The 26,622-nt window shown below is 51.8% G+C and overlaps 1 protein-coding gene across 3 annotated transcripts in view; it reads left to right on the top strand.

Annotated features, from left to right (window-relative positions):
- The first annotated feature begins 450 nt into the window (after positions 1-450).
- The window catches only part of CCNT2 (cyclin T2), a 158,787-nt gene continuing 132,615 nt past the window's right edge, over positions 451-26,622 (top strand). For 2 of the 3 annotated variants that reach the window (XM_033946203.1, XM_033946202.1), the window contains exons 1-2: positions 451-899; positions 1,457-1,538. In XM_033946203.1, the coding sequence (XP_033802094.1) occupies positions 742-899; positions 1,457-1,538 (240 nt within the window). In that variant the 5' untranslated portion in view covers positions 451-741. The remainder of the gene's footprint in view (positions 900-1,456; positions 1,539-26,622) is intronic. The other variant, XM_033946204.1, reaches the window with a different exon arrangement.

The raw sequence follows: 26,622 nt of genomic DNA, 5'->3' as shown, positions 1-26,622 counted from the left end.
TTGGTAACCAAACTTCAGGATTGCAACCGTCACGTTTGAAAGTCACTCAGAGGTATAGAGTTCTTCAAGAAGAGTTGCGCCCTCTAGTGATGAACCAAAGTATATTTTTCAGTCGTTGCAACTTTATTAGTTCTGGTTACGCTCCAAAGATTACAAAAGTAAATAAATAAATAAATGTCTTTACAGTCTTTCAAACACTTGTATGAAAATACTTTGTTTTTTCTTATCTTTACAAATCTTTTCAAATGAACATCGCTCTGTGAGAAAATTGAGAGCAGCTTGATAATTCAGTTTATAACAGGTTCGGGGAAAATTATGGTGGGCATTCCTTACTTTTCGTTACACCAAAGGCTCATTTAGTACTAATGAGCTCCATGTAATCATTTGAAGGATTCTAGTGACTGCTACTGCAATTGATAAAAAGCCTCCGAGAATCATTTTGTGCATCTGAAGCCGAGCTAACGTGCATTAATGGCTAGCAGTCTTGATTCCACAGCAAGCTCGTGAGCATCGGGATCTTTCAGTCACCGCGTTTCCCGCCACCGCTCTGGGACGTGACCCTTCTCACGTACCAAACCCTCGCCCGCAACAGCGACTTTCCGGCAGGACTCTCGGCGGACTGCAACTCCCAGGCGGCCCGGGGTTGGATTCCGGTCGCGCGGCGGCGACGACTTCCGGTGATTGTGACGCGAAGGGTTCGGCTGGGTGCTCGGTGTCCTCTGCCCGCTGCGTGGAAGTGTCATGGCGGCCTGCGGTGGATCGGCTTCTCGATGGTTCTTCACCCGGGAGCAGTTGGAGACTACGCCGTCCCGCCGCTGCGGGGTGGAAGCTGACAAGGAGCTCTCGTACAGGCAGCAAGCGGCCAACCTCATCCAAGACATGGGCCAGCGGCTCAACGTGTATCCTTTTCTTTCTTTCCGGGAAGCGTGTAAGAAGGGAACGTTGGGCCGTGGGGTGGGGAGCCGGGTATAATGGCGGCGAGCGCCGAGGCCACGGCGGTCCGTTTTACTCCCTCGGCTCGCTGTTCGGTTTCCATCTTGTTGTTGCGATTAGGCGTTGGAGTAACGTTCTTTGGTGAAGAAAAAAAAGGAGCTTAGTTGGGGAGGGGGCAGGGTGTTCGCTTGGCCCTGCGGTTTCTTTGTTTTCTCTTAACGTGGCTTTCTAATCCCGAAGGAGGTGAGGGTATGTTTGTTCAGACGTTAAGAGATGGAACTAGTTTTATTGTAGGCGAGGGTTTTCCCGATGATTTTGGGGGGTTTCTTTTCTTTGCTTGGTACCGGAAGAGCTGAATTCTTACCCGAGGGTTGTGAATGCATCGTTAAAATGTGCGAGTTGGGTTGAGGCTTGCTTTTTTTTCCTGGTTTCGAACGTTTAGAAACTTGTTTTGCGCCTGTTCGCCTTTTCTTCGGAGTTTGCTTTGAAGTTCTCGTAAAACTTTCCTGAATGATGCCTCTAGATCTCAACTAACAATAAACACGGCAATTGTTTACATGCACAGGTTTTACATGCATCATTCCTTCACAAAATTTCACAGAAACGTAAGTATTTTATTTACTTTTTTAACGCAGTATTGAAGAAGTAGCGAATAAATATTTTCTGGGATGTTACAGGGACAGTGATGTAGCAGTGCACATCTTAATTTCCTTGTCTAATGTTTAGCATTTGGAGCCTGAAATAATGACAATGGAGATGATGCCTTATTGCTCGGTAGTTGATTCATTCCTGGAAAGTTTGAATGCTGTCATACTTTACCTGGACATTCAGAATTGAAATTATACTGATGCAAACAATAATTAAATCTTAAATCAGTACGAGCTGAGTCAGATATCTGGTGGTTGGTCACTTCAATGATCAATTTTTTAAAAGTAATTATATTTTTATTGAACTGGTAGTACACTTTTACTTACTTTTTGAGAATTGACCTTAATTATTAGGATGCTCTTATGATATAATTGTATATTCTAGTATAGACATGTTTTGCTTACATTGTCTTGATCTGAGGAAGGGAATCTTAGCTCCCAAAAGTTAGCCAATAAGGCCTATATTCTATAAATTGCGCCTTTAGTGACAAAGCTGTTTAAAAACAATTAAAAAATCGTAAAAAAAAAAGTAGGCACCTACAAAACCAGAACCTAGATCACATTTATGGGGGGTGCCTTAGAATGCCTAAGGTTGAAGTAGGCATGGCTAACACCAGAAATAACTCAGACATGATTCATGTCAAACATCAGCACCAGAAAAGTAGGCCTTGGAAACTCTGGCCTACATTTGTGGCGCCTATGTTTGAGGTAGCTGCGATTCAGCAAATGGTGCCATTGTGTGATTGACACGTGATCAACAGCTGTTTTTAGGCGGCTGCTGATACCAACATCATTTGTTGAATCCAGTCCTAAATTTTTAGTCTAATTTTAAAAATCTTTTAAAATTAATTTCTGTACATTGTAGATAAAGTGAACATTATGCTTCCTTGGACAGATCATTAACTCCTGTTATTTACGCTTGTTGATCTTATAAAACAGATCCAGCCTAGGTTTTGGTGAGATCCAGGTTTTTGAGGTACCTTTGTTGGCTGAGGCTTGGTTACCTATGTTACAAGCTGATGATAATAGAATTTTATATGATGATGTAGAGATGTGGCAAACTTCTTTGCAATCTGCTTTAGCTGTAGTGGTGCCAGAAAAAATCATGGATCATTGATGTGAAGAAATATGCCAAATGTAGTTAAATGAGAGTTGAGAAAATTAGGGGAGAAAAAGGATTGATACTTATAGAATCAAGTTACTTGAGTACAAATCTCTGTGTGAGAGTGTTCGAAAAAGATATTCCAAGACCAGATAAAAATTGCTCAAAATCGATTGAGGAATTATTTCAAACAGTTAGATACTTAATTGAGGGTGGCGATGCCCCCAGTAATGTTTTTTTTCCGATGGTGGATGAATATGTAGATTACCTGGCTGACAAAATGAGTCAAGGTACCGTATTTTTCGCTCCATAAGACGCACTTTTTTCCCACCCAAAAGTAGGTGGAAATCTCGGTGCATCTTATGTAGCGAAGGTACAAAAAATGTACCCCCCGTACTGTTTAAAAACACCCCTCCCACCGCCACACATTTTTAAAACACCCCGTCCACTGTTCTACGCCCGCTGCACCTTTGTTAAACACTGCCGCTTTTTAAAACCACCCCCCCTGTCACCAGGAGTGGGATCCCTAGGATAGTAGACTTGGGGGTGGGTCAGTAGAGTGGGCAGACCTGATGGGCTATGGCCCTTATCTGCCGTCATCTATGTTTCTATGATCTCTCCCTTGCTAGCTGTCTCCTATTTCCCAGCCAATGGCGCGGAGAGTGTGGAGGTCAGGAGCAAAGCTTTCCGCGCTCTTGCTTTGGCCGCGCTGCTTTCTGAATGGCTGCGATCAAGTTCTTGTGGGACTCACGAGAACTGATCGCAGCCATTCAGAAAGCAGCACGGGCCGAAGCGAAAGCGTGGAAAGCTTTGCTCCTGACCTCCGCACCACTGGCTGGGAAATACGAGGAGACAGCTAGCCAGAGAGGAAGGAATTTTAAAAGGTACCGGGGTGTGGGGGGATATTTAAAATATCAGGACAGGTGTCTAGGGAGGGAGGGAGAGATTTTAAAAGGTACCGAGGGTAGGGGGATATTTAAAATACCAGGATAGCCATCTAGGGAGGGAGGGAGGGATTTTAAAAGGTACGGGGGGTATGATTAAAAAAGGTACTGGGGGTACGAAGGGGGCATGGGGGGATGATTTAAGGTACTGGGTATGGGGGAGATGATTTAGGGTACGTGAGGGGTATGGGGCCTGCCAGTCACTAGGTCAGCCTGCCTGTCACTAGACCTGCCTGCCTACCACTAGACCACCAGAGGGGGAACAGGGTACAGAGCCTGGCAGGGAAGGGGGACAGGGTGCAGAGCCTGACAAGGAGTATGGGGTTGGGTACAGAGCCTGGCAGGGAGAATTTGGTTCAGAAGGTTTTTTCCGTTTTCTTCCTCTAAATCTAGGGTGCATCTTATGGTCAGGTGCGTCTTATGGAGCAAAAATACGGTATATATTCTTGAACAATATTATGCGTGCAGACTCAACTTTCAAGTTCAAAGCTGCGTGCCAGACTCACATGGAAGTCATTTAGAGAAATAGGTGTAGAAGAAGTGAAGACAGTAATTTTGAATGTTACTCCAACAAGATCATTATTTGATCCTTATAATACTGCTATCATGCGTTTTCTAGCAAAGCAGATTTCTTTGTTTGTTACAAATATAGTTAATCATTTACTAAAGGATGTTTCCCTGAGGAATGCAAACAATCTACTGTTAATCTCATTTTAAAAAAGAAGGGATTAGATTTAGATCAGATGTCTAATTACCGTCCCATTTCTGTTGCTGTTCTTTGGGAAGGTACTAGAGAAATTGGTTTTACAACAGCTGGATGAATATGTCCAATTGGTGGGATGTTTAGATCCTTTCCAATTTGGATTTTGGAAGGCTCATGGTGTTGAACTGTTGCTGACTTCTGTTGTTGATACCTTAAGAGAAGGACTTGATCATCATGCTTCATACTGTGTAATTCTCTGGATGTCTCCGGCGCATTTGATACTGTCAACTTGAGTTATTACTGTTGAAATGATCAAATCTTGGCATCAGTGGTGAGGTGTTCTCATGATTTTTTTCCTATTTGATGGGACAATCTTTTAGTCTTCGTAAGGGTCAGCACTGATCCTTGGGGTAATCTGTGTTATTTAACATCTACATGGCTAAATTAGGGAAAAAATTGATCTTTTGGGCATTGATTACAGAATGTATGCCAACATTCTGGGTTTTTTCCTATGAAAGATAACTTTCAGGAAGTTGAGTTGGATTTACATAGATATATAAGTGAGGTGAATGTTTGGATGGATGATCATGGATTGCAATTGAATGTCAATAAGACTGAGATAATGTTCGTGAGTGGTGAAGATATTGACAGACTTCCTGAGAAATTTTCTGTAATGGCATACAGTTGACAGTAAAGAGGGAGATGACAGTCTTGGGTGTTTGCCTGGATACTGTTCTTTCAATGGGGAAACAAATCCTTAAGGTTATTCAAGGAGGATATGCTCAATTGCATATCCTGTATAGATTAAAATCAATGCTTCTACCATGTAATTTTTGATCTGTGGTTCAAGCAGTGATGTTGACTAGACTAGATGAAATGTAAATCCTTGCAGCAATTGATGAATTCTGCTGCAAGGTTCATTACAGGTGTACCCAAGACATAAGAACATAAGAATAGCCTTACTGGGTCAGACCAATGATCCATCAATCCCAGTAGCCTGTTCTCACGGTGGCCAATCCAGGTCACTAGTACCTGGCCAATATTCCATGCTACCGATATAGGGCGAGCAGTGGTTTCCCCCATGTCTTTCTCAATAACAGACTATGGACTTTTCCTCCAGGAAATTGTCCAAACCTTTCTTAAAACCAGCTACGCTATCCACTCTTACCACATCCTCTGGCAATGCGTTCCAGAGCTTAACTATTCTCTGAATGAAAAAATATTTCCTCCAATTGGTTTTAAAAGTATTTTATCCCAGGACAAGTAGGCAGGTATTCTCACTAGTGGGTGACGTCATCCAACGGAGCCCTGATGCGGACATCTCACAAGCATACTTGCTTGTAGAAACTTTTAGAAGTTTCGAGTTGCCCACATCGCGCATGCACGAGTGCCTTCCCGCCCGATGCACCGGACGTGTCTCCTCAGTTCTTTCTCTTCCGCGGAGCTGAGAAGTTTGCCTTTGAAACTCTCTGCGCGAAGTTCCTTTTTGTGCCTTCTGTGCCCGCGGGTTTGGGTTTTTTGTGCTCATTCCTGTTGGCTCACGTTACGTTTTGTTGTTTTAAAAAAATTTTGTTCGATTGTTCGACCGGGCAGGTCGCGTGGCTGCGACCCCGCGGCTTCGACCTTGCGGCGGAGCTTTTTCGGCCTATGTCCCAGCCTGTTACCGGTTTTAAAAAGTGTGTCAAGTGGCAGCGCGCGATTTCGTTGACGGACCCGCATCGACGCTGTCTTCAGTGTCTCGGGCCTCAACACCTTCCGAAATCGTGCCAGCACGTGCATTTAAGCGTCGCTGTATTTTGAGGGAGTCGTTGTTTGACATGGAGGCGTCTCCGATGCTTCCCTCTTCACAGAGCGCCACGCCTTCGACTTCCGATTCTACATATTCGGCCTCGAGTCTACTCAAAGCCTGCCTCGTTCATGCTGGCTTCGACCTCGACGCATGCTGCGGTGTCTTCCGATGTCTCTTCAGGTCAGGTAGCGCAGCCTCCTATCCCTCCAGTGGTGCTTAAAGTGCTCAAGGCCTCTAAATCCAAGCCCCCTGGCGGCCGAGTGACCGATGTCCGTGCGGGAGGTCCCATTACTGATGCGGATCCCTCTTTGCCGGTGTCGTTCCACACCCTAATGGAGAAGCGATTTGTCGAGCTCTTTACCAAAATTGGGCAGACGCTTCTCTCCCAGATCCAGCCTGGGCACGTGGAAGCCTCCCACGAGGTCGAGCCGCCTCCGGTGCCTCCTCGGCGCACACTCTCGCTGCTGGGAGCAGAGTATCGGCGAGTGTCTGGTCTGGCTTCGGGGCATGTCTCGCAAGGAGCAGAGTCTTTGCCCATGCCACCTTTGGAGCCGATACCCTCGATCCATGGCTTGCCTGGTCCGGACCCTTCCTCCACGATGCTGGGCCGCGAACCTTGGGGAGCGCCTCGGGGGACCTCGTCTCAGCCTCTGATGCTTCGCTCCACGGCCTCCAGTCCCATCTACTCGGTGGCTGCCTCATCTGGGCGTCGCTCACCTCGTCGCTCGAAGCCTGCTTCTCGACACAGCTCTGGTCGTCGATCGAGGCATTCATCGAGACATGCCTCGCCTCGTCGGAAGCAACCTTTATCCCAGGACAAGCAGGCATGATATTCTCACATGTGGGTGACGTCATCTACGGAGCCCCGGCGCGGACAGCTTTTCAAGCAAACTTGCTAGAAGTTTCAAGTTTGCACACTGCACCACGCATGTGCTAGCCTTCTTGCCACTAGAGGGCGCATCCCCACCTCGTGGTCCTCAGTTCTTTTTCATCCGCGGAGCCAGAAGCCCTGTGGAGAATTTGTGCTAATTGTGCCTTCTGTCGCCGCGGCTGTGTAGGGTTTTTCGCACGGTCGCTGCGTTTTTTCGTCTTTTTCTTGCTTTATTTCTTTCTTTTTCTAAAAAAAAAAAAAAATCTTTCGTATCCGTTACTACCGGGGGCTCCCGGTAGCCGTGGCCGAGGAACCTCGCTTGTTCCCGGCTCTCTTGTGGGCCCATGTCCCGGCCCGTAACGGGCTTTAAAAAGTGCGGGCGCTGTGAAAGACTCCTTTCGATTACTGACCCGCACGGGTGCTGTTTGCGGTGTTTGGGGCCCCAACACCCGACGGCATCCTGCGATAAGTGTGCCACTTTTCAGAAGCGGGCACTTAAACGCCGCAAGGCCCGCATGGCGGAACTTTTCTCGGTAGAGTCCCCGCCGGGGAAGGCCTCGAGTTCGGCCTCGGCTTCGGCCCCGGCCTTGACCTCGGCCTCGGCATCGGCTTCGACCTCAGCTTCGGGACCGTCGGCTTCGCCTCGGGCCTCGGTGCCTTCGAAGCAGCTGGCCTCTTCCAAGGCCTCGGGTAAGTCTCCGCTTCCCTCCTCAGCTCCATCCAAGAAGCCATCCTCGGGCTCGTCGGCGGGTGGGTCCGCCTCAGTGAAGCCCAAGTTGCCAGCGTCCGCTGCCCCGAGGGAATACTCGAGACCGAGGTCGCCCTCTGAGGAGCAGCGGCAGGTCTTGCCGCAGGGAATGTCAATCCCCGTGTTCCAGGAATTGCTCCGGGCGTTAATCGCCTCGGAGCTCACCGGGGCCATTGACCAGCTGCACCAGGCTTCGGCCTCGGCAGCTTCGGCCTCGGAGGCTTCGGCCCCGGTGGCCCCGCAGTTGGCGACCTCGGTCTCGGGTACCGGGGCCTCGGCTCCCGAGGCGCCCACGGCCTCGACCTCGGTGGTTCCCTCGGACCCGGCTTCGCGAGATCCGCCGGAGCGTAGTGTGCGCCCGAAGGACAAGGGGCGCCGAGTACGAAGACTTTCGTCTTCGTCCTCGGGGTCCTCGAGGGGTTCATCTCCCTCGGGCAGGTCTCGAGCGAGGCGCAAGCCGAGGAAGGCTAAGCGGTCTCGGACCTCGCCTCGGCGGCGTGGTCGCTCGTCACCGGCCGGGGGCGGTGCCTTACAGGTACGGGACTTGCGTGTTGATAACCCCATTTTGTTCCGGTCTCCGGCCAGGGAGAGCTCTCGGGCTTCCTCGCCCGGGCCGAAGGGTCGGGCCTCGGTGCCTCGGACCCCGGGGGGATCCCCGAGGGGTTCCTCGAGGCGCACCCGGTCTCCGACTCCGTCGAGGTCGCAGGACTGTGCCTCGTTGGGGTCGGGGTCAGGTAGGGAGCCCAGATACTCCAACCAGGCCTCTCCCTTCGGCTCGGCCGGGAAGTCTCGGTCTCCCTCTCCTCCTGCTAAACCCTCATCCTTTACGAGGTTTGTGCAGGATATGGCTGCGGCTTTGGGTGTTGACTTGTCTGAGGGGTCCACATACACCAAGGAGTTTTTGGAGGAGCAGGATCTTCCTGCCCCCCCCAGGGAGTCGCCGCGCCTTCCGATTAACAAGGTCCTCTGTCAGACCTTTCTGAGGAATCTTGAGGCTCCATTGACGGTCGCTGTGGTCCCCGCCAAAATGGAGTCTAAGTATCGCACCCTTCCCATCAAGGGGTTTGAGAAGGGCCAACTTTCCCATACTTCGCTCCTGGTGGAATCGGCGGTCAAGAAATCTCAGCCTTCCCGGGTCTCGGCGACGGTCCCGCCTAGTAGGGAGGGCCGGACCCTTGACAAATTTGGGCGCCGTCTCTATGCGAACTCTCTGATGGCTACCAGGGTCCTGAACTATGCCTTCTCGTACTCTTCCTTCCTCCGTACGATGGTGAAGGACCTCCCCTCCTTTCGTGAGGTGATGCCTGAGTCGCATAGGGACCGGTTCGCCACCTTTAGTACCAACCTGACCCAGCTGCGCCTATATTTATTCCACGCGGTTTATGATGCATTTGAACTCGCCTCGAGGGTGTCCGCCTGTGCAGTGGCCATGCGCCGGCTGGCGTGGCTTCGTACCCTCGAAATGGAGTCCAATTTGCAAGAACGCTTGGCTAATTTGCCTTGCGTTGGGGTGGAATTGTTTGATGACACTTTGGATGCGGCGACGGAGCGACTTTCCAAACAGGAACGCTCCCTGGCCTCTCTGGTGAAGCCGAAGCCTAGGGCTCCTGCCCAGCGTCCCTTCAGACAGCCTCCGAGGAGATACCCCCAGAAGTCCACACCGGCCTTCTCCAGACCGCCCCCTCGAAGACAGCCCCAGCAGAGTAGAGGCGGCCCCTCTAAACCTGCCGCGCAGGGAGCCGCCAAGGCCGCGCCGTCCTTTTGACGGGATAGGCGGTTGGGGGCGGGCCCTCACCGCAATATCGAGCCACCCCCTCCCCATCGGGGGTCGGCTGACGGCCTTTGCCGGGGCCTGGTCGGTGATCACGTCGGACGCCTGGGTGCTCGGGATAATCTCAGACGGCTATTCGCTGAACTTCTCCTGTACGCCTCCGGACTTGCCCCCCGGGGCTTGCCCTCCCAATCGGAACCAGCTGGCCCTTCTCCTGGAGGAAGCCAGGGCCTTGTTGAACCTCAGGGCGGTCGAGGTGGTGCCTCGCGATCAGAGGGGCCTGGGGTTTTACTCCCGTTACTTTTTGGTCCCAAAAAAGACCGGGGACTTGCGCCCCATTTTGGACCTCCGGAAGCTCAACAAGTTCCTGGTCCGGGAGAAGTTCCGTATGTTATCGCTCCCGGTTCTCTATCCTCTTTTGGAGGAGGGGGATTGGATGTGCTCCCTGGACTTGAAGGAAGCTTACACCCATGTTCCGGTGCATCCCGCCTGCCGCAGGTTCTTGCGTTTTCAGGTCGGGGATTTGCACCTGCAGTATCGGGTTCTTCCCTTCGGGCTGGCATCTTCCCCTCGGGTATTCACCAAGTGTATGGTGGTGGTGGCGGCGGCCCTGCGCTCGCGGGGTCTACAGGTCTTTCCCTATCTGGACGATTGGCTGATCAAAGCCCCGTCCAGGGAGGGGGTTATCTTAGCGACCCGACAGACTATCAGTCTTTTACAGGACCTGGGGTTCGAAGTGAACTTCCCCAAGTCCCAATTGCGTCCGGCGCAGTCTCTCCAGTTCATTGGAGCCGTGCTGGACACGGTTCGCCTTCGCGCTTTTCTCCCCCCGCCCCGGCGGGAGACTCTGCTTCGGTGGAGTCGTCATTGTCGAGGGCAATCGCAGGTGTCGGCCCAGCACATGATGGTTTTGCTGGGTCACATGGCGTCGACGGTTCACGTCACGCCGTTCGCTCGCTTGCACCTGAGAATCGCGCAATGGACTCTGGCGTCGCAGTGGCGCCAGGATCGCGATCCGGTGTCTTCCCGGATATCAGTAACTCCTTGTTTACGTCGATCGCTCCGTTGGTGGACCGACTCTTCCACTTTGTCAGGGGGTTTGCTGTTTCGCGTTCCTCCTCACACCAAGGTTTTGACGACGGACTCTTCCGAGTACGCGTGGGGAGCGCACCTGGACGGTCTGAGGACGCAGGGTCTGTGGTCGGTCGAGGACCGTCGGTGCCACATCAATGTGCTGGAGCTTCGCGCCATTTTTCTGGCTGCGCGAGCTTTTGTCCACCTGCTGCACGACCAGGTAGTACTCGTGCGGACGGACAATCAGGTAGCGATGTACTATGTCAACAAACAGGGGGGTACGGGTTCTTGGCCTCTATGCCGAGAGGCTCTCCGTCTTTGGGACTGGGCAATTTCCCAGAACATATTCCTGCGGGCGGTCTACATTCAGGGAGAGCAGAACCAGCTGGCAGACAAACTCAGTCGTCTTCTCCAGCCGCACGAATGGTCTCTGAACTCCCGAGTACTTCGCGAGGTTTTCGACCGCTGGGGAACTCCTCAAGTGGATCTGTTTGCCTCTCCGGAGAATCGCAAGTTACCCCTCTATTGCTCTCGGATCTACACTCCGGATCGTCTCGAAGCGGATGCCTTCCTCCTCGAATGGGAGGGGAGGTTCCTTTATGCGTTTCCGCCGTTCCCTCTGATTTTGAGAACGCTGGTTCATCTCAGATCGACCGGAGCCTCCATGATCCTCATTGCACCTCGGTGGCCGAGGCAGCCCTGGTTCTCCCTACTTCTTCAACTCAGTACCAGGGAACCTCTGCTTCTACCGGTGTTTCCCTCTCTGCTGTCTCAGAGTCGGGGTTCGCTGTTACATCCCAATCTTCAGTCTTTACATCTGACTGCTTGGTTTCTCTCCCTCTGACTTCGTTTCCGGTCTCTCGGGCCGTGAGGGACGTTTTGGAGGCCTCGCGTAAGGTCTCGACTCGGCTTTGCTATACTCAGAAATGGACCAGGTTTACATCCTGGTGTTCTTTGAATAGTTTGCGACCAGATTCGGTGCCTGTCGCTTCGATTCTGGAATACCTTTTGCATTTGTCTGAGTCTGGCCTGAAAACGACTTCCATTCGGGTGCATCTCAGTGCCATTGCAGCATTCCATCGGCATCTTGAGGGTCGTTCTCTCTCTCTTCATCCTCTGGTGACACGTTTCATGAAGGGGCTAGTGAATATCCATCCTCCTCTGAAACCTCCTCCAATGGTGTGGGATCTTAATGTGGTCTTGGCTCAACTTATGAAGCCTCCCTTTGAACCCATCGACAAGTCGCATCTTAAGTTTCTTACTTGGAAAGTAGTCTTTTTGATTGCACTCACATCTGCTCGTCGAATCAGTGAGTTACAGTCCTTGGTTGCGGATCCTCCTTTCACGGTTTTTCATCATGATAAGGTGGTTCTTCGCACCCATCCCAAATTTTTACCTAAGGTTGTGTCTGATTTCCACCTCAATCAGTCTATTGTCCTTCCGGTGTTTTTTCCGAAGCCCCATTCTCATCCTGGTGAGGCGGCGCTTCATACCCTTGACTGTAAGAGGGCGTTGGCCTTTTATCTCCAACGCTCCAAGTCTTATCGGAAGGTTCCTCAATTATTTTTGTCCTTTGATCCTAATCGTTTGGGACATCCGGTTTCAAAGTGCACCTTGTCCAACTGGTTAGCTGCTTGCATTTCTTTTTGCTACGCTCAGGCTGGTCTCCCGCTTGAGGGTCGCGTTACGGGTCATAAAGTCCGGGCGATGGCAGCTTCTGTGGCTTTCCTCCGATCTACACCTATGGAGGACATTTGTAAAGCTGCCACTTGGTCTTCGGTTCATACGTTCACCTCCCACTACTGTCTGGATACTTTGTCCAGAAGCGACGGCCGGTTTGGCCAGTCGGTGTTACGTAATCTGTTTTCATAATTGCCATCCTCCCACCTGCCCTTTTTTGGTTGGCTTGGAGGTCACCCACATGTGAGAATATCATGCCTGCTTGTCCTGGGATAAAGCACAGTTACTTACCGTAACAGGTGTTATCCAGGGACAGCAGGCATATATTCTCACAACCCGCCCACCTCCCCGGGGATGGCTTTCTTTGCTATGTTATGGAACTGAGGACCACGAGGTGGGGATGCGCCCTCTAGTGGCAAGAAGGCTAGCACATGCGTGGTGCAGTGTGCAAACTTGAAACTTCTAGCAAGTTTGCTTGAAAAGCTGTCCGCGCCGGGGCTCCGTAGATGACGTCACCCACATGTGAGAATATATGCCTGCTGTCCCTGGATAACACCTGTTACGGTAAGTAACTGTGCTTTCCGGGAGTTTTCTCCGGAATACTCGCCCCCTCCTCCTATACCAGAACTCGAGGACTGCGGGGGTTCGTTCTCTCCGTGCTGGTCCTCGGCATCGGCGGACCAGGCCGCCTCATCGTCTTCGAGCCCGCCTCGAGGCCCGGCTCTGGCAGACCAGTTGTCATTCTCGTCCTTCCTGAGGCAGATGGCGGTGGATCTGGATATCACCCTGGATTCGGGTTCCAAATTCTCGAAGGAGTATCTGGAGTCGATGCATCTTCCTCAACCTCCTGCCGAGTCTCTACGCCTGCCTCTACACAAGCTTCTGGACCAGACTTTCATGAGATGCTTCGAGACCCCGTACTCCATCCCGGCGGTCCCGGGGAAGTTGGATGCTCGATACCGCACGGTGCACCATAAGGGCTTCGACGGGGCACAGCTCTCGCACCAGTCTCTCTTGGTTGAATCCTCTCTGAAGCGGTCTCATCCCTCCCAGGTCTATGCTTCCACTCCTGGCCGGGAGGGCAAAACCATGGACAGATTTGGCAGGCGCATCTACCAGAACTTGATGATGGCTTCTCGAGTCCTCAATTACAGCTTTCATTTTGCAAACTACTTTGAGTTTTTTCTCTCCATTCTTCAAAAGTTTTTACTCTATCTGGATTCTCAGGCTCGCTTCAAGTACTCGGAGGTATTGGCATCATTGTCCCAACTCCGCCTTCAGATGATGCAATCGTCTTACGACGCTTTTGAGCTCTCGGCCAGAACAGCGGCCTGCTCGGTGGCCATGAGATGCTTGGCGTGGCTTCGCACCATTGATATGGACCCGAATCTCCAGGACAGGCTGGCGAACGTTCCCTGTGCGGGAGCAGACCTTTTCGACGATTCCATCGAGGCGGCAACGGAGAAGCTCTCCAAACATGAAAAATCTTTTCAGTCTATTCTCTGCCAGAAGCCCAAGCCTGCCCTCTCTCGTCCGTCTCGTCCTCCTATGATTTATCAAAGGCGCTACCCGCCGAAGCAGGCCCCCGCCATTCGACCACCAGTGAAGAGGCAGCATCAGCAGAAGCCCCAACAAAAGCCTCAACCTTCTGCTGTCCCCAAGGCTCCCCAGCCTTTTTGACTGTCTCGTAGGGAGCATAACTTCCATCGTTTTGCCCTCCCCGCTTTTTCCCATCGGAGGTCGTCTCATCATTTTTACCATCGATGGACGACTGTTACCACCGACCTCTGGGTCCTTTCCATCGTAAGAGAGGGATACTCTCTTCAGTTCCATCATGTTCCTCCGGAACATCCTCCAAGAGAGTATCCTTCCAACTTAACCCAGACCGCCCTTCTTCTTCAGGAAGCTCAGGCTTTGCTCCGGCTTTGTGCCGTCGAGCCGGTCCCTGTGAACCAACAGAACAGGGGTTTTTACTCCCAGTACTTCCTTGTTCCGAAGAAGACGGGCGACCTGCGTCTATTTTGGACCTCAGGGTGCTCAACAAGTTCCTGGTCAGGGAGAAGTTTCGCATGTTGACCCTGACTTTTCTCTATCCCCTCCTCGAGAAGAACGACTGGTTATGCTCCCTGGATCTCAAGGAGGCCTACACTCATATTCTCATCCATCCAGCCTTCCATCAATACCTCAGATTTCGGATGGGACACCTTCATCTTCAGTACAGAGTGCTTCCTTTCGGCCTAGCTTCTTCTCCCAAAGTCTTCACCAAGTGCCTGGTTGTGGTGGCCGCAGCACTCAGGAACCATGCTCTGCAGGTGTTTCCCTACCTCGACGACTGGCTCATCAAGGATTCCACGTCTCAGGGGGCCGTCCAGGCCACTCGGAGGACAATCTGGTTTATACAGAGTCTGGGATTCGAGATCAACTTTCCCAAATCCCATCTTCAACCTTCACAGACTCTCCCCTTCATTGGAACTGTTCTGGATACTATTCAACTCAGAGCGTTCCTTCCTCCTCAGCGCCTGGCGGCTCTTCTTCATCTTTGTCACTTGGTCTCTTCTCGCCCGTCCATCTCGGCGAGACACATGATGGTGCTCCTGGGCCACATGGCCTCTACGGTTCACATGACTCCTTTTGACAGACTTCACCTGCGGATTCCTCAGTGGACCCTAACTTCTCAATGGTCGCAGATCTCTGACCCGTCACATTCAGATCACTCCTGCTCTGCTGCAGTCGCTTCGCTGGTGGATGCTCTCTTCCAATCTTTCCAGAGGTTTGCTGTTTCACATGCCCACCCATCAGAAGGTCCTCACGACCGACTCCTCGACCTATGCTTGGGGGGCTCATCTGGACGGGCTCCGCACCCAGGGCTATTGGACAAGCGCGGATCGTCTGTGCCATATCAATCTCCTGGAACTCAGGGTGATTTTCAATGCTCTTACTGCTTTTCAGCATCTTCTTCACGACATGGTGGTCCTCATTCGTACGGACAAACAGGTCGCCATGTATTATGTCAACAAGCAGGGAGGCACGGGATCGGCCTCCCTCTTTCAGGAAGCTCTGAAAATTTGGGATTGGGCGATTTGCCACAACGCCTTCCTCAAAGCTGTCTACATTCAGGGGACAGACAATGCCTTGGCAGACAACTTGAGTCGTCTTCTACAGCCTCACAAGTGGACTCTCCATTCCACGCCCCTTCATCAAATCTTCTCCCTGTGGGAAATGCCTCAGATAGACCTCTTTGCAGCTCCCCACAACTTCAAACTGCCTCAGTTCTGCTTCAGGATCTACACTCCTCATCGTCTCGAGGCAGATGCTTTTCTTCTGGACTGGGGGAATCTCTTTCTGTATGTGTTTCCTACATTTCCTCTCATTCAGAAGACTCTGGTCAAGCTCAAGTCCGACCGGGCCACCATGATTCTGATTGCTCCTCGGTGGCCCAGGCAACCTTGGTACTCCCTTCTTCTGCAACTCAGCAGCAGGGAGCCCTTCCTTCTACCAGTGTTTCCATTTATGCTTACACAGCATCAGGGATCTCTGCTTCATCCCAACCTGCAGTCGCTACACCTGACAGCTTGGTTCCTCTCAGCGTAACTTCCCTTCAGTTTTCACCAGCTGTGCGGGATGTTTTGGAAGTTTCAAGGAAGCCTGCTACTAGACAATGCTATTCCCAGAAATGGACTAGATTCTCTACTTGGTGTTTTTCTCATCACAAGGAACCTCAACATGCCTCCTTGTCCTCTGTTTTGGACTATCTTTTGCACCAGTCTCATTCTGGCCTCAAGTCTACATCGATCAGAGTCCATCTTAGTGCAATTGCTGCTTTTCACCAGCCTCTTCAGGGGAAACCTCTTTCTGCACATCCTGTGGTTTCCAGATTCATGAAAGGACTTTTCCATGTCAATCCTCCCCTCAGACTGCCTCTAGTGGTTTGGGACCTCAATGTTGTTCTTTCTCAACTTATGAAGCCTCCATTTGAACCTCTTAACAAGGCTCCTCTGAAATTTCTCACTTGGAAAGTGGTGCTTCTCATTGGCCTCACTTCTGCCCGTCGAGTGAGTGAACTTCAAGCATTGGTTGCGGATCCGCCCTTTACAGTGTTTCATCATGACAAGGTGGTCCTTCGCACTCATCCCAAATTCCTCCCCAAGGTGGTCTCGGAATTTCATCTGAATCAATCCATTGTTCTTCCTGTGTTTTTTCCGAAGCCGCATTCTCATCCTGGAGAATCAGCTCTTCACACTCTGGACTGTAAGCGTGCTTTGGCTTTCTACCTGGAACGCCCCAAGCCTCACAGAACTGCTCCTCAACATTTCATCTCCTTTGATCCGAACAAGTTGGGATGCCCTATCTCTAAGCGCACCATCTCCAACTGGATGGCGGCTTGTATCTCTTTCTGCTATGCCCAGGCTGGATTGCCCCTTCACAGTAAAGTCACAGCCCATAAGGTCAGAGCAATGACAGCCTCTGTAGCTTTCCTCAGATCGACACCGATTGAGGAGATTTGTAAAGCTGACACTTGGTCCTCGGTTCATACCTTCACCTCACACTGTTGTCTGGATACCTTCTCCAGACGGGTTGGACAGTTTGGCCAAACAGTGTTACAAAATTTGTTCTCCTAAGTTGCCAACTCTCCCACCATCCCATTGTGGTAAGCTTGGAGGTCACCCACTAGTGAGAATGCATGCCTGCTTGTCCTGGGATAAAGCAATGTTAATCCGTTAATACCGTAACAGTTGTTATCCAGGGACAGCAGGCAGCTATTCTCACGTCCCACCCACCTCCCCTGGGTTGACTTCTCTGCTAGCTATCTGAACTGAGGAGACACGCCCGGTGCATCGTGCAGGAAGGCACTCGCGCATGCGCGGTGTGGGCAACTCGAAACTTCTAAAAGTTTCTACAAGCAAGTATGCTTGTGAGGTGTCCGCATCGGGGCTCCGTTGGATGACGTCACCCACTAGTGAGAACTGTTACGGTAAGTAACATTGCTTTCCTGTAACTTCATCAGTGTCCCCTAATCTTTGTAATTTTTGACGGAGTGAAAAATTGATCCACTTGTACCCATTCTACTCCACTCAGGATTTTGTAGACTTCAATCATATCTCCCCTCAGCTGTCTCTTTTCCAAGCTGAAAAGCCCTAACCGTTTTAGTCTTTCCTCCTATGAGAGGAGTTCCATCCTCTTTATCATCTTGGTCGCTCTTTGAACCTTTTCTAGTGCCACTGTATCTTTCTTGAGATAAGGAGACCAGAATTGAACGCAATATTCCAGACAAGGTCTCACCGTGGAGTGATACAGGGGCATTATAACGTTCTTAGTCTTTTTAACCATCCCTTTTTAATAATTCCTAGCATCCTATTTGCTTTTTTGGCCGCCGCTGCATATTGGGCAGAAGATTTCATCGTATTGTCTATGATGACACCCAGATCCTTTTCTTGGGCGCTAATCCCCAAGGTGGACCCTAGCATCTGGTAACTGTGATTCAGGTTATTCTTCCCAATGTGCATCACTTTGCATTTGTCCACATTAAATTTCATCTGCCATTTGGATGCCCATTCTTCTAATTTCCTAAGGTCCGCCTGCAATTTTTAACAATCCGCATGCGTTTTAACAACTTTGAACAGTTTAGTGTCGTCTGCAAATTTAATCACCTCACTCGTCATTCCAATTTCCAGATCATTTATAAATAAGTTAAATAGCACCAGTCCCAGTACAGATCCCTGCAGCACTCCACTGTTTACTCTCCTCCCTTGAGAAAGATGACCATTTAACCCTACCTTCTGTTTTCTAACCAATTCCTAATCCAAAACTGAACTTTGCCACCTATCCCATGACACTTTAATTTTCTCAGGAGCCTCTTGTGAGGAACTTTATCAAAAGCTTTCAGAAAATCTAGATATACAGTGGAACCTCGGTTTGCGAGTAACCCGGTTTGCGAGTGTTTTGCAAGACGAGCAAAACACTCAGCAAACTTTTGACTCGAAAACAGAGCACTGCCCCGATCAACGAGCACTCACTAGGGTGGCCCAGGGGTGGGTAGGTACCTGTTTGTGGGTGCTGCAGCCCTTGCAGCATGGTGGTTTCCTTTCCCCGGGGTCCCCGTGTGGCTCTCCTTGCTCTTCGGCAATGCCTTTGCCTGAACCAGCGCCTCCCGGCTTCCGATTCAAGCCGGCCATCCTCCAGACGCATGTGCAGGACCTCTGCACTCCCCCATTAAGCCGGCGCCGCTCCAACAACACGTTCTCAGAAATCCTACCAGTACCGAGGGCAGATGTGAAAAGGCAGGAGGAACTACAATCAATAAATGCGTGGATAAGGAAATGGTTTGAGGAAAAAGGATTCCACTTCGTGAGGAACTAGACAACGTTTTGGGGCAAGAGCAAGCTCTACAGGAGAGATGGACTGCACCTGAGCATGGCTGGAACTAGATTTCTAGCAAACAACGTCAAGAGAGGAATAGAACAGGCTTTAAACTAAGAAGAAGGGGAAAGCTGACAGTTGACCAAGCGTCGACGATTCGGAAGAAGGTATCCCGTGAAAATACCGAGGGGAAAAAGGGCTGGGAAGAAACAAGGGACAAATTGCAGGAGTCGACTAACCCAGAAGAGGAGGTTAAAATGATTATCCCAGGACAAGCAGGCATGATATTCTCACATGTGGGTGACGTCATCTACGGAGCCCCGATGCGGAAGCATTTTCAAGCAAACTTGATTGAAGATTTAAGTTTGCTCTGCTGCTCCACGCATGCGTGCCTTCCTGCTCCACTAGGGGGTGCATCCCCTCGTGGCCTCCAGTTCAAAATTTTCCGCGAGCCTAGAAGACGTGTTTTTCAGGCTCTGCCCCAACTGCCTTCTAGCACCGCGATTTTTTCTTGTTTTTTCACGATTAAGTCGCTGTGCGCGAATTCCTTACCTTTTTACTTGATTCCTGCTTCGTTTTCAACGACCCGGAGGCTTCCGGGTCCCCGTGGCCGCGTGGCTAATCAAGCCGCGGCTACTTTCGATTTAATGTCCCGGCCTTTGACCGGCTTTAAAAAGTGCACCCGGTGCGAGCGGCTTCTTTCTCTCACAGACCCGCATCGCCGGTGCATCCTTTGTCTGGGGGCGACTCATCCAACCGACTCCTGCCCCCAGTGCGCTATTTTCCAAAACCGGGCCTTCCGCCGAAGAAAAGCCCGCATGGCGGATCTTTTCACCCCGGACCAACCCCCCACTTCGGCCTCGAGGTCGGCCCTGGCCTCGGCCCCGGCCTTGACCTCGGCCCCGGAAACCTCGGCATCGCCTCGAGACTCGACCCCGAAGTCCTCGGGACAACAGAAAGCCTCGGCTCCGGGTAAGTCCCCTCTTCCCTCTTCAGGTTCTGTAACAGCGAAGAAGCCAGCCTCGGGGACAACGGCGACGCATGGCGGAAGCCCCATGCTTACAGCCCCGCCTAAGCCCTCCAAGCCTTCGGGCCGTGCCTCCACCACACGGGAATACTCTGATACGAGGTCGCCCCCGGTGGAGCGCACAGAGGCAGGGGACATGCCTTCGATGCTGTCCGTGCCCGTCTTCCAGGACCTACTCCGAGCGATGATCACGTCGGAGCTGTCCGCTGCAATAGCCCAGTTTCAATCGGCCTCGACCTCGAATGCGCCAGACCAACCTGAGCCTCGCACCGAACAACCTCGAGGAAAGGTGCGCAATCCTCGCCGCATCCCATCCTCCTCGGACTCCTCGCCGAGACGCCCGAGACATTCACCCTCTGCGGACCGCCGAGGGGCAAAACGTCGGGCTAGAACGACAGAAACCTCGAACCGCCGTACCTCCAAGAAGGCCCGAGGTTCACCAACCCTACGAGGCCGTTCCCCCACACCTCGTACAGGACCACTAAGGGTGGCTGAGTTATCACTCTCCAACCCGCGTATCCTCCGAACTCCCCCTCGGACGCATTCTCCGAGGGAGTCCGGATCGAGGTCACCAACCCGACATCGATCGGTACCCCTAACCCCGGCATCGTCTCCGAGGGGCCCCTCGAGACGCCGAAGATCGACAACCCCGGAACACTCTCACAGTGCTTCCCCAACCTCGGAGCATGGATCAGAGCATGAACCTCGATACTCGAGGGAAGCCTCCTTATCCTTCTCCACCCGGCGAAGGTCTCGTTCCCTGACCCCGCACGGGGCTCCGGGGACATCTCGCCCATCCTTCACTCGCTTTGTCCAAGACATGGGCCAAGCATTGGACTTAGATCTCCAGTCCGACTCCAGATACTCTAAGGAGTACCTGGCGGAGCTGGATATGCCATCACTGCCCAGAGAGTCCCTCCGCTTACCACCTAACCCGGTACTCCAACAGGCCTTCTTCAGGAACCTGGAGACCCCCTACATGGTCACGGCCGTACCCTCCAAAATGGAGGCCAAGTACCGCACAGTACCTTATCCGGGATTCGAGCAACCACAGCTCTCCCACCAATCGCTGCTGGTGGAATCCTCCTTGAAAAAGGCTCACCCGTCCCGTGTCTCAGCAGCGGTACCCCCAGGCCGGGAAGGCCGAACCCTGGACAAGTTCGGCAGGAGACTATACCAAAACGCAATGATGGCCTCTAGGGTGCAAAGCTACACTTTCACCTTCACATCATACCTCAAACACCTCATTGGACTATTGAGAGCCTTTGAGACTGACCTACCGGCCTCCCGACAGGAAACGTTCGGCCTGCTTTTAGAGTCCCTCTCCAACCTGCGCCTTCATCTATTCCACGCGGCCTACGATGGCTTCGAACTCTCCTCCAGAGAAGCCGCCTTCGCTATCGCCATGCGCCGACTAGCTTGGCTGCGCCTGGTCGACATGGACCCCAACTTACAGGACCGGTTAGCAAACCTCCCCTGCGTGGGAAAGGAATTGTTCGATGACACTATCGAGGCGGCGACAAAACGCCTCTCCGAACATGAACGCTCATTTGCCTCCCTTGTCCGGCAAAAGCCCAAACCGCCAGCGCCCAGGCCATACAGGGCCCCTCCGCGCCGCTACCCACAAAAGTCCACCCCTGCTTTCTCGCGGCCCCCACCCAGACGTCCGCAAGCCCATCACAGGGCCATGCCCAAGTCCCAACCGCCCGCGACCACCAAACCATCCCCGTCCTTTTGACGGAACACGCGGAAGGGGGCGGGCCCCCTCCGCCATAGTCCCAGACCACCTTCCCATCGGAGGTCGACTCAAAGCCTTTTACCCTCGCTGGGAACAACTCACGACGGACGCATGGGTCCTTGGCGTGATCTCATCAGGGTACTCTCTCAACTTTCGGGCCATTCCCCCGGACAACCCCCCAAGGAATTGCCCTCCCAACAGGACTCAGCTACCTCTACTCCTCTCCGAAGCTCGAGACCTGCTTCGCCTGAGAGCAGTGGAGAAGGTCCCCCCCGACCAACGGGGGAAGGGCTTCTACTCCCGTTACTTTCTGGTACCGAAAAAAACGGGAGACCTACGCCCAATACTAGACTTGAGACGCCTCAACAAATTCCTGGTACGGGAAAAGTTTCGGATGCTCTCACTACCAACACTCTACCCCCTAATCGACGAGGGCGACTGGCTCTGCTCCCTCGATCTCAAGGAGGCGTACACACATGTCCCAGTGCACCCCGCTCACCGCAAGTTTTTGCGTTTCCAAGTAGGGGACTGGCACCTACAATATCGAGTCCTCCCCTTCGGACTAGCATCATCACCTCGGGTCTTCACCAAGTGCCTCGTGGTGGTAGCAGCAACCTTACGCTCCCAGGGCCTCCAGGTATTCCCCTACCTGGACGACTGGCTAATCAAAGCCCCGTCCAAAGAAGGGGCTATCTCAGCGACCCAACAGACTATTACCTATCTACAAAGTCTGGGGTTCGAAATAAACTTCCCAAAATCTCAACTACGCCCCTCACAATCCCTACAGTTCATCGGGGCCACGCTGGACACGGTTCGCCTCCGTTCCTTCCTCCCCCCTCCGCGCCTGGAGGCGTTAGTAAGTCTGAGCCGAAGGATCTCTCGGCTGACCTCAGTATCAGCCCGACAGATGATGATCCTCCTGGGCCACATGGCCTCCACCGTCCATGTCACACCCTTCGCCCGCCTCCATCTGAGAATCCCTCAATGGACCCTGGCGTCTCAATGGCGTCAAGACCGGGACCCGATCGACCACTCAGTGACAGTGACTCCTTCATTGCAACGATCGCTCCGCTGGTGGGCCGACTCTTCAAATCTTTCCAAAGGTTTGCTCTTCCTCACCCCACCCCACAGCAAGGTACTCACCACGGACTCGTCGGAGTACGCTTGGGGAGCCCATCTGGACGGCCTGCGCACCCAGGGAATGTGGTCAGCACAAGACCGACGCTGCCACATCAACGTGCTAGAACTTCGGGCCATCTACCTCGCAGCAGTAGCCTTCCAACATCTGCTCCGCGACCGAGTGGTTCTCATCCGAACCGACAATCAAGTAGCGATGTACTACGTAAACAAACAAGGGGGCACAGGATCTTGGCCCCTTTGCCGGGAAGCTCTGCGCCTCTGGAAATGGGCAATCTCCAACAACACCTTCCTTCGGGCGGTGTACATACAAGGAGAACAAAACTGCCTGGCGGACAGACTCAGCCGCCTCCTCCAGCCACACGAGTGGTCACTACACTCTCAGGCCCTACGAGGAGTGTTCGAACGGTGGGGGACGCCTCAAATAGACCTGTTCGCGTCCCCTCACAACCACAAGCTGCCTCTCTTCTGCTCCCGGATATACTCCCCGGACCGGCTCGAGGCCGACGCCTTCCTCCTCGATTGGGAGGGAAGGTTCCTGTACGCGTTCCCGCCGTTCCCTCTGATACTGCGGACGCTTATCCACCTGAAAACGGTACAAGCCACCCTGATCCTGATTGCCCCTCGCTGGCCACGCCAACCGTGGTTTTCCCTTCTACTTCGACTCAGTGTCAGAGATCCACTGCCTCTGCCTCTGTTTCCCTCTCTACTGTCACAGGGTCAGGGTTCACTGTTACATCCCAATCTTCAATCTCTTCATCTGAATGCTTGGTTTCTCTCCCCCTGACTGCTCTCCCCGTGTCTCAATCAGTCAAGGAGATATTGGAGGCCTCTAGAAAAACCTCGACGAGAACCTGCTACTCCCAAAAGTGGACCAGATTCTCAACCTGGTGCTCCTCCCACAGCCAGGACCCGGTGTCGGTCCCCGTCCCCCTGGTCCTTGACTATCTACTTCAACTATCTCATTCCGGCCTAAAGACCAACTCCATTCGAGTACACCTCAGTGCGATTGCGGCCTTTCATCAGCCCCTGGAAGGGAAAGCCCTCTCGCTCCATCCCTTAGTCACTCGCTTCATGAAGGGCCTGCTGAACGTCCACCCCCCTCTCAAACCTCCCCCGGTGGTTTGGGACCTTAACGTGGTTCTGGCTCAACTAATGAAACCTCCATTTGAGCCCCTAGACAAATGCCATCCAAAATTCCTCACTTGGAAGGTAATTTTCCTACTTGCACTCACGTCCGCACGGCGGGTTAGTGAGCTACAAGCCCTGGTAGCGGACCCACCCTTCACGGTATTCCATCACGACAAGGTGGTACTCCGCACCCATCCAAAGTTCCTACCTAAAGTAGTGTCTGATTTCCATCTAAATCAGTCCATTGTCTTACCTGTGTTTTTCCCCAAGCCCCACTCTCACCCCGGAGAAGTGGCGCTCCACACTCTTGACTGCAAAAGAGCGTTGGCCTTTTACCTCCAACGCACTCAGCCACACCGGAAAGTCCCACAACTGTTTTTGTCCTTCGACCCAAACCGGTTAGGTCACCCAGTTTCCAAACGCACCTTGTCCAACTGGTTGGCCGATTGCATCTCCCTTTGCTACGCTCAGGCTGGTCTCGCGCTGAATGGTCGAGTAACGGGACACAAAGTCCGAGCGATGGCAGCCTCCGTAGCCTTCCTCAGGTCAACACCTATTGAGGAAATCTGCAAGGCTGCCACATGGTCTTCGGTTCATACCTTCACCTCCCACTATTGTCTGGACTCCCTGTCCAGAAGCGATGGCCGATTCGGCCAATCGGTGTTGCGAAATCTATTTGCTTAAATTGCCAACTTCCCTCCATCCCTCTGCAGTAAGCTTGGAGGTCACCCACATGTGAGAATATCATGCCTGCTTGTCCTGGGATAAAGCACAGTTACTTACCGTAACAGGTGTTATCCAGGGACAGCAGGCATATATTCTCACAACCCACCCACCTCCCCGAGGTTGGCTTCTTGGCTAGTTAAGTGAACTGGAGACCACGAGGGGATGCACCCCCTAGTGGAGCAGGAAGGCACGCATGCGTGGAGCAGCAGAGCAAACTTAAATCTTCAATCAAGTTTGCTTGAAAATGCTTCCGCATCGGGGCTCCGTAGATGACGTCACCCACATGTGAGAATATATGCCTGCTGTCCCTGGATAACACCTGTTACGGTAAGTAACTGTGCTTTGCAGCAAAAGAGAAGAAACTAAAGACCGAAGCACAGGGAAAGGAAAGAAGGACAATAAAATACCAGGATCTAAATTGCATATATACTAATGCAAGGAGCCTAAGAAACAAAATGGGAACTAGAAGCCGTGGCCGATGCAGAAGACATAGACATCATTGGAATCTCTGAAACATGGTAGAATGAGGAAAACAAATGGGATACAGCACTGCCGGGGTACAAGCTCTATCGCCAGGACAGGTCAGGACTAGAGAGTTGCGCGGGGACAGAAATCCCACCCATCCCCGCCAAAATCCCACCCGTCCCCGCGAGGAATCTTTCTGTCCCCGCGAGGAATCCCCTCCGTCCTCACCCTTCCCTATAAACTTCAGAAATAGTTATTTTATTTAATTATGCTACTGAATTAAAGGCTGTGGTAGAGACCCATTTACAAATAAGCAAAGAGACTATATTAATTTGGAAATATTAATTGGGAAGAATACATACTTTGTAAATGAGTTTCTACCAGAACCTCTAATGTAAATATAAAATATAAATACTCAGCTGATGAGAACCCACAAGCTGTCAGCTGAGGACTTCCTTTGCAGTTGGCTGGGGTTCCCTTTTGCCAAGCTTGGCAGGCAGCAGTAGCGTCCCTGAGTCACAGATGCTGGCACCTCAGTGGCTCATGGATGCTGCCAGTGACTGCTGCGCTTGGTGGAGGGGAGTTCTGGCCATCTCTAGAGGAGGTCCTCTGCTGGTGGAGCTTGGGGATCCCCACCAGTCACAGCAAGGGTCAGCAAGTACTTCAACACTGTAGAAATAAAACCAGAAATGCATTTCCTTTTCTTTTGAACACAAAACAAAGATATCTGCCATATACATTTCCAAAGCTAACATATTTTAGTCAATAAATTCCGTTTTTTACCTTTGTTGTCTGGAGACTTATTTTTCCATAAAGTTGGTCCCAGTTTCTTTTTTCCACTTTCCCATCTTCTGTAAATTCTTCTGTTGCTGTCCATTGGTTCCCCCTACCATGGTTCAGCATTTATCTCTTTCTCATCTTTCGTGCCTGCCCACCAGCCCCATGCCCAACATTTCTCCTTCTATCACCCCTCTCCAGCACCATGCCACATCTCTCCACATTCCCTTCACCACTGTCCAACATTCCTCCCTCTTGCATCCCTTACAGTCTGTCCCATTGTTCCCTTGCCACATTTCTCACTCTCATCTTTTTCTTCCCTATCATATTCTGTACCTCCCTCCCTACAACCAAATATTCTCCTCTTTCTTCCATTTGCCGTGTGTACATAACCATCTCTCTTTCCAGCTCATTGACACACCCACACCCAATTCTCCCTTTCTATTCCCTCCCCCACCTCAGCATCTCTTTCCCTCCCTTCCTCTCTCCCCAGTTCATGACTTCTGTGTCCAAAAATGCACTCCCTTACACCACTTCATTCGAGTCCAGATAACAGCAGGGGTTGGAGGCAGCCTGCAGTACGCCATATGTAGCCGACCCAGAAGTCTTCCCCCGAAGTCAGAGCTGACATCGGAGGGAAGGCTTTGCATCAGTCTGGCGGCGGTTGAGGTGTCAGGTGGGAGGGGGTAGATACTGGATGTAGGAGGTGAGAGGAGATAGACTGTAGATAGAAAGGGGGAGGGATCAGACACACTGGATGAAAGAGGAAAGATAAGACAAGCTGGAATGCCTGGGGAGAGAGAAAAAGACAGATGATGGATGTAAAAAAAAGACGAGAGGAAATGCCACTCTGGATCTAATCCTAAATGGGTTAAGGGGACCTGCAAAGGAAGTAGTGGGACCGTTGGGAAACAGCGATCATAATATAATCAAGTTCAAGGTTGAGGTAGGAGTACCGAAAGGAAAGAGAACCATAGCGACAACTTTTAACTTCAGGAAAGG

The sequence above is a fragment of the Geotrypetes seraphini genome, chromosome 5, assembly GCF_902459505.1.
Source record: "Geotrypetes seraphini chromosome 5, aGeoSer1.1, whole genome shotgun sequence".
NCBI classification, from domain to species: domain Eukaryota; kingdom Metazoa; phylum Chordata; class Amphibia; order Gymnophiona; family Dermophiidae; genus Geotrypetes; species Geotrypetes seraphini.
Note: the sequence above shows the minus strand (reverse complement) of the source record. Positions and strands in the feature narration are given on the sequence as shown.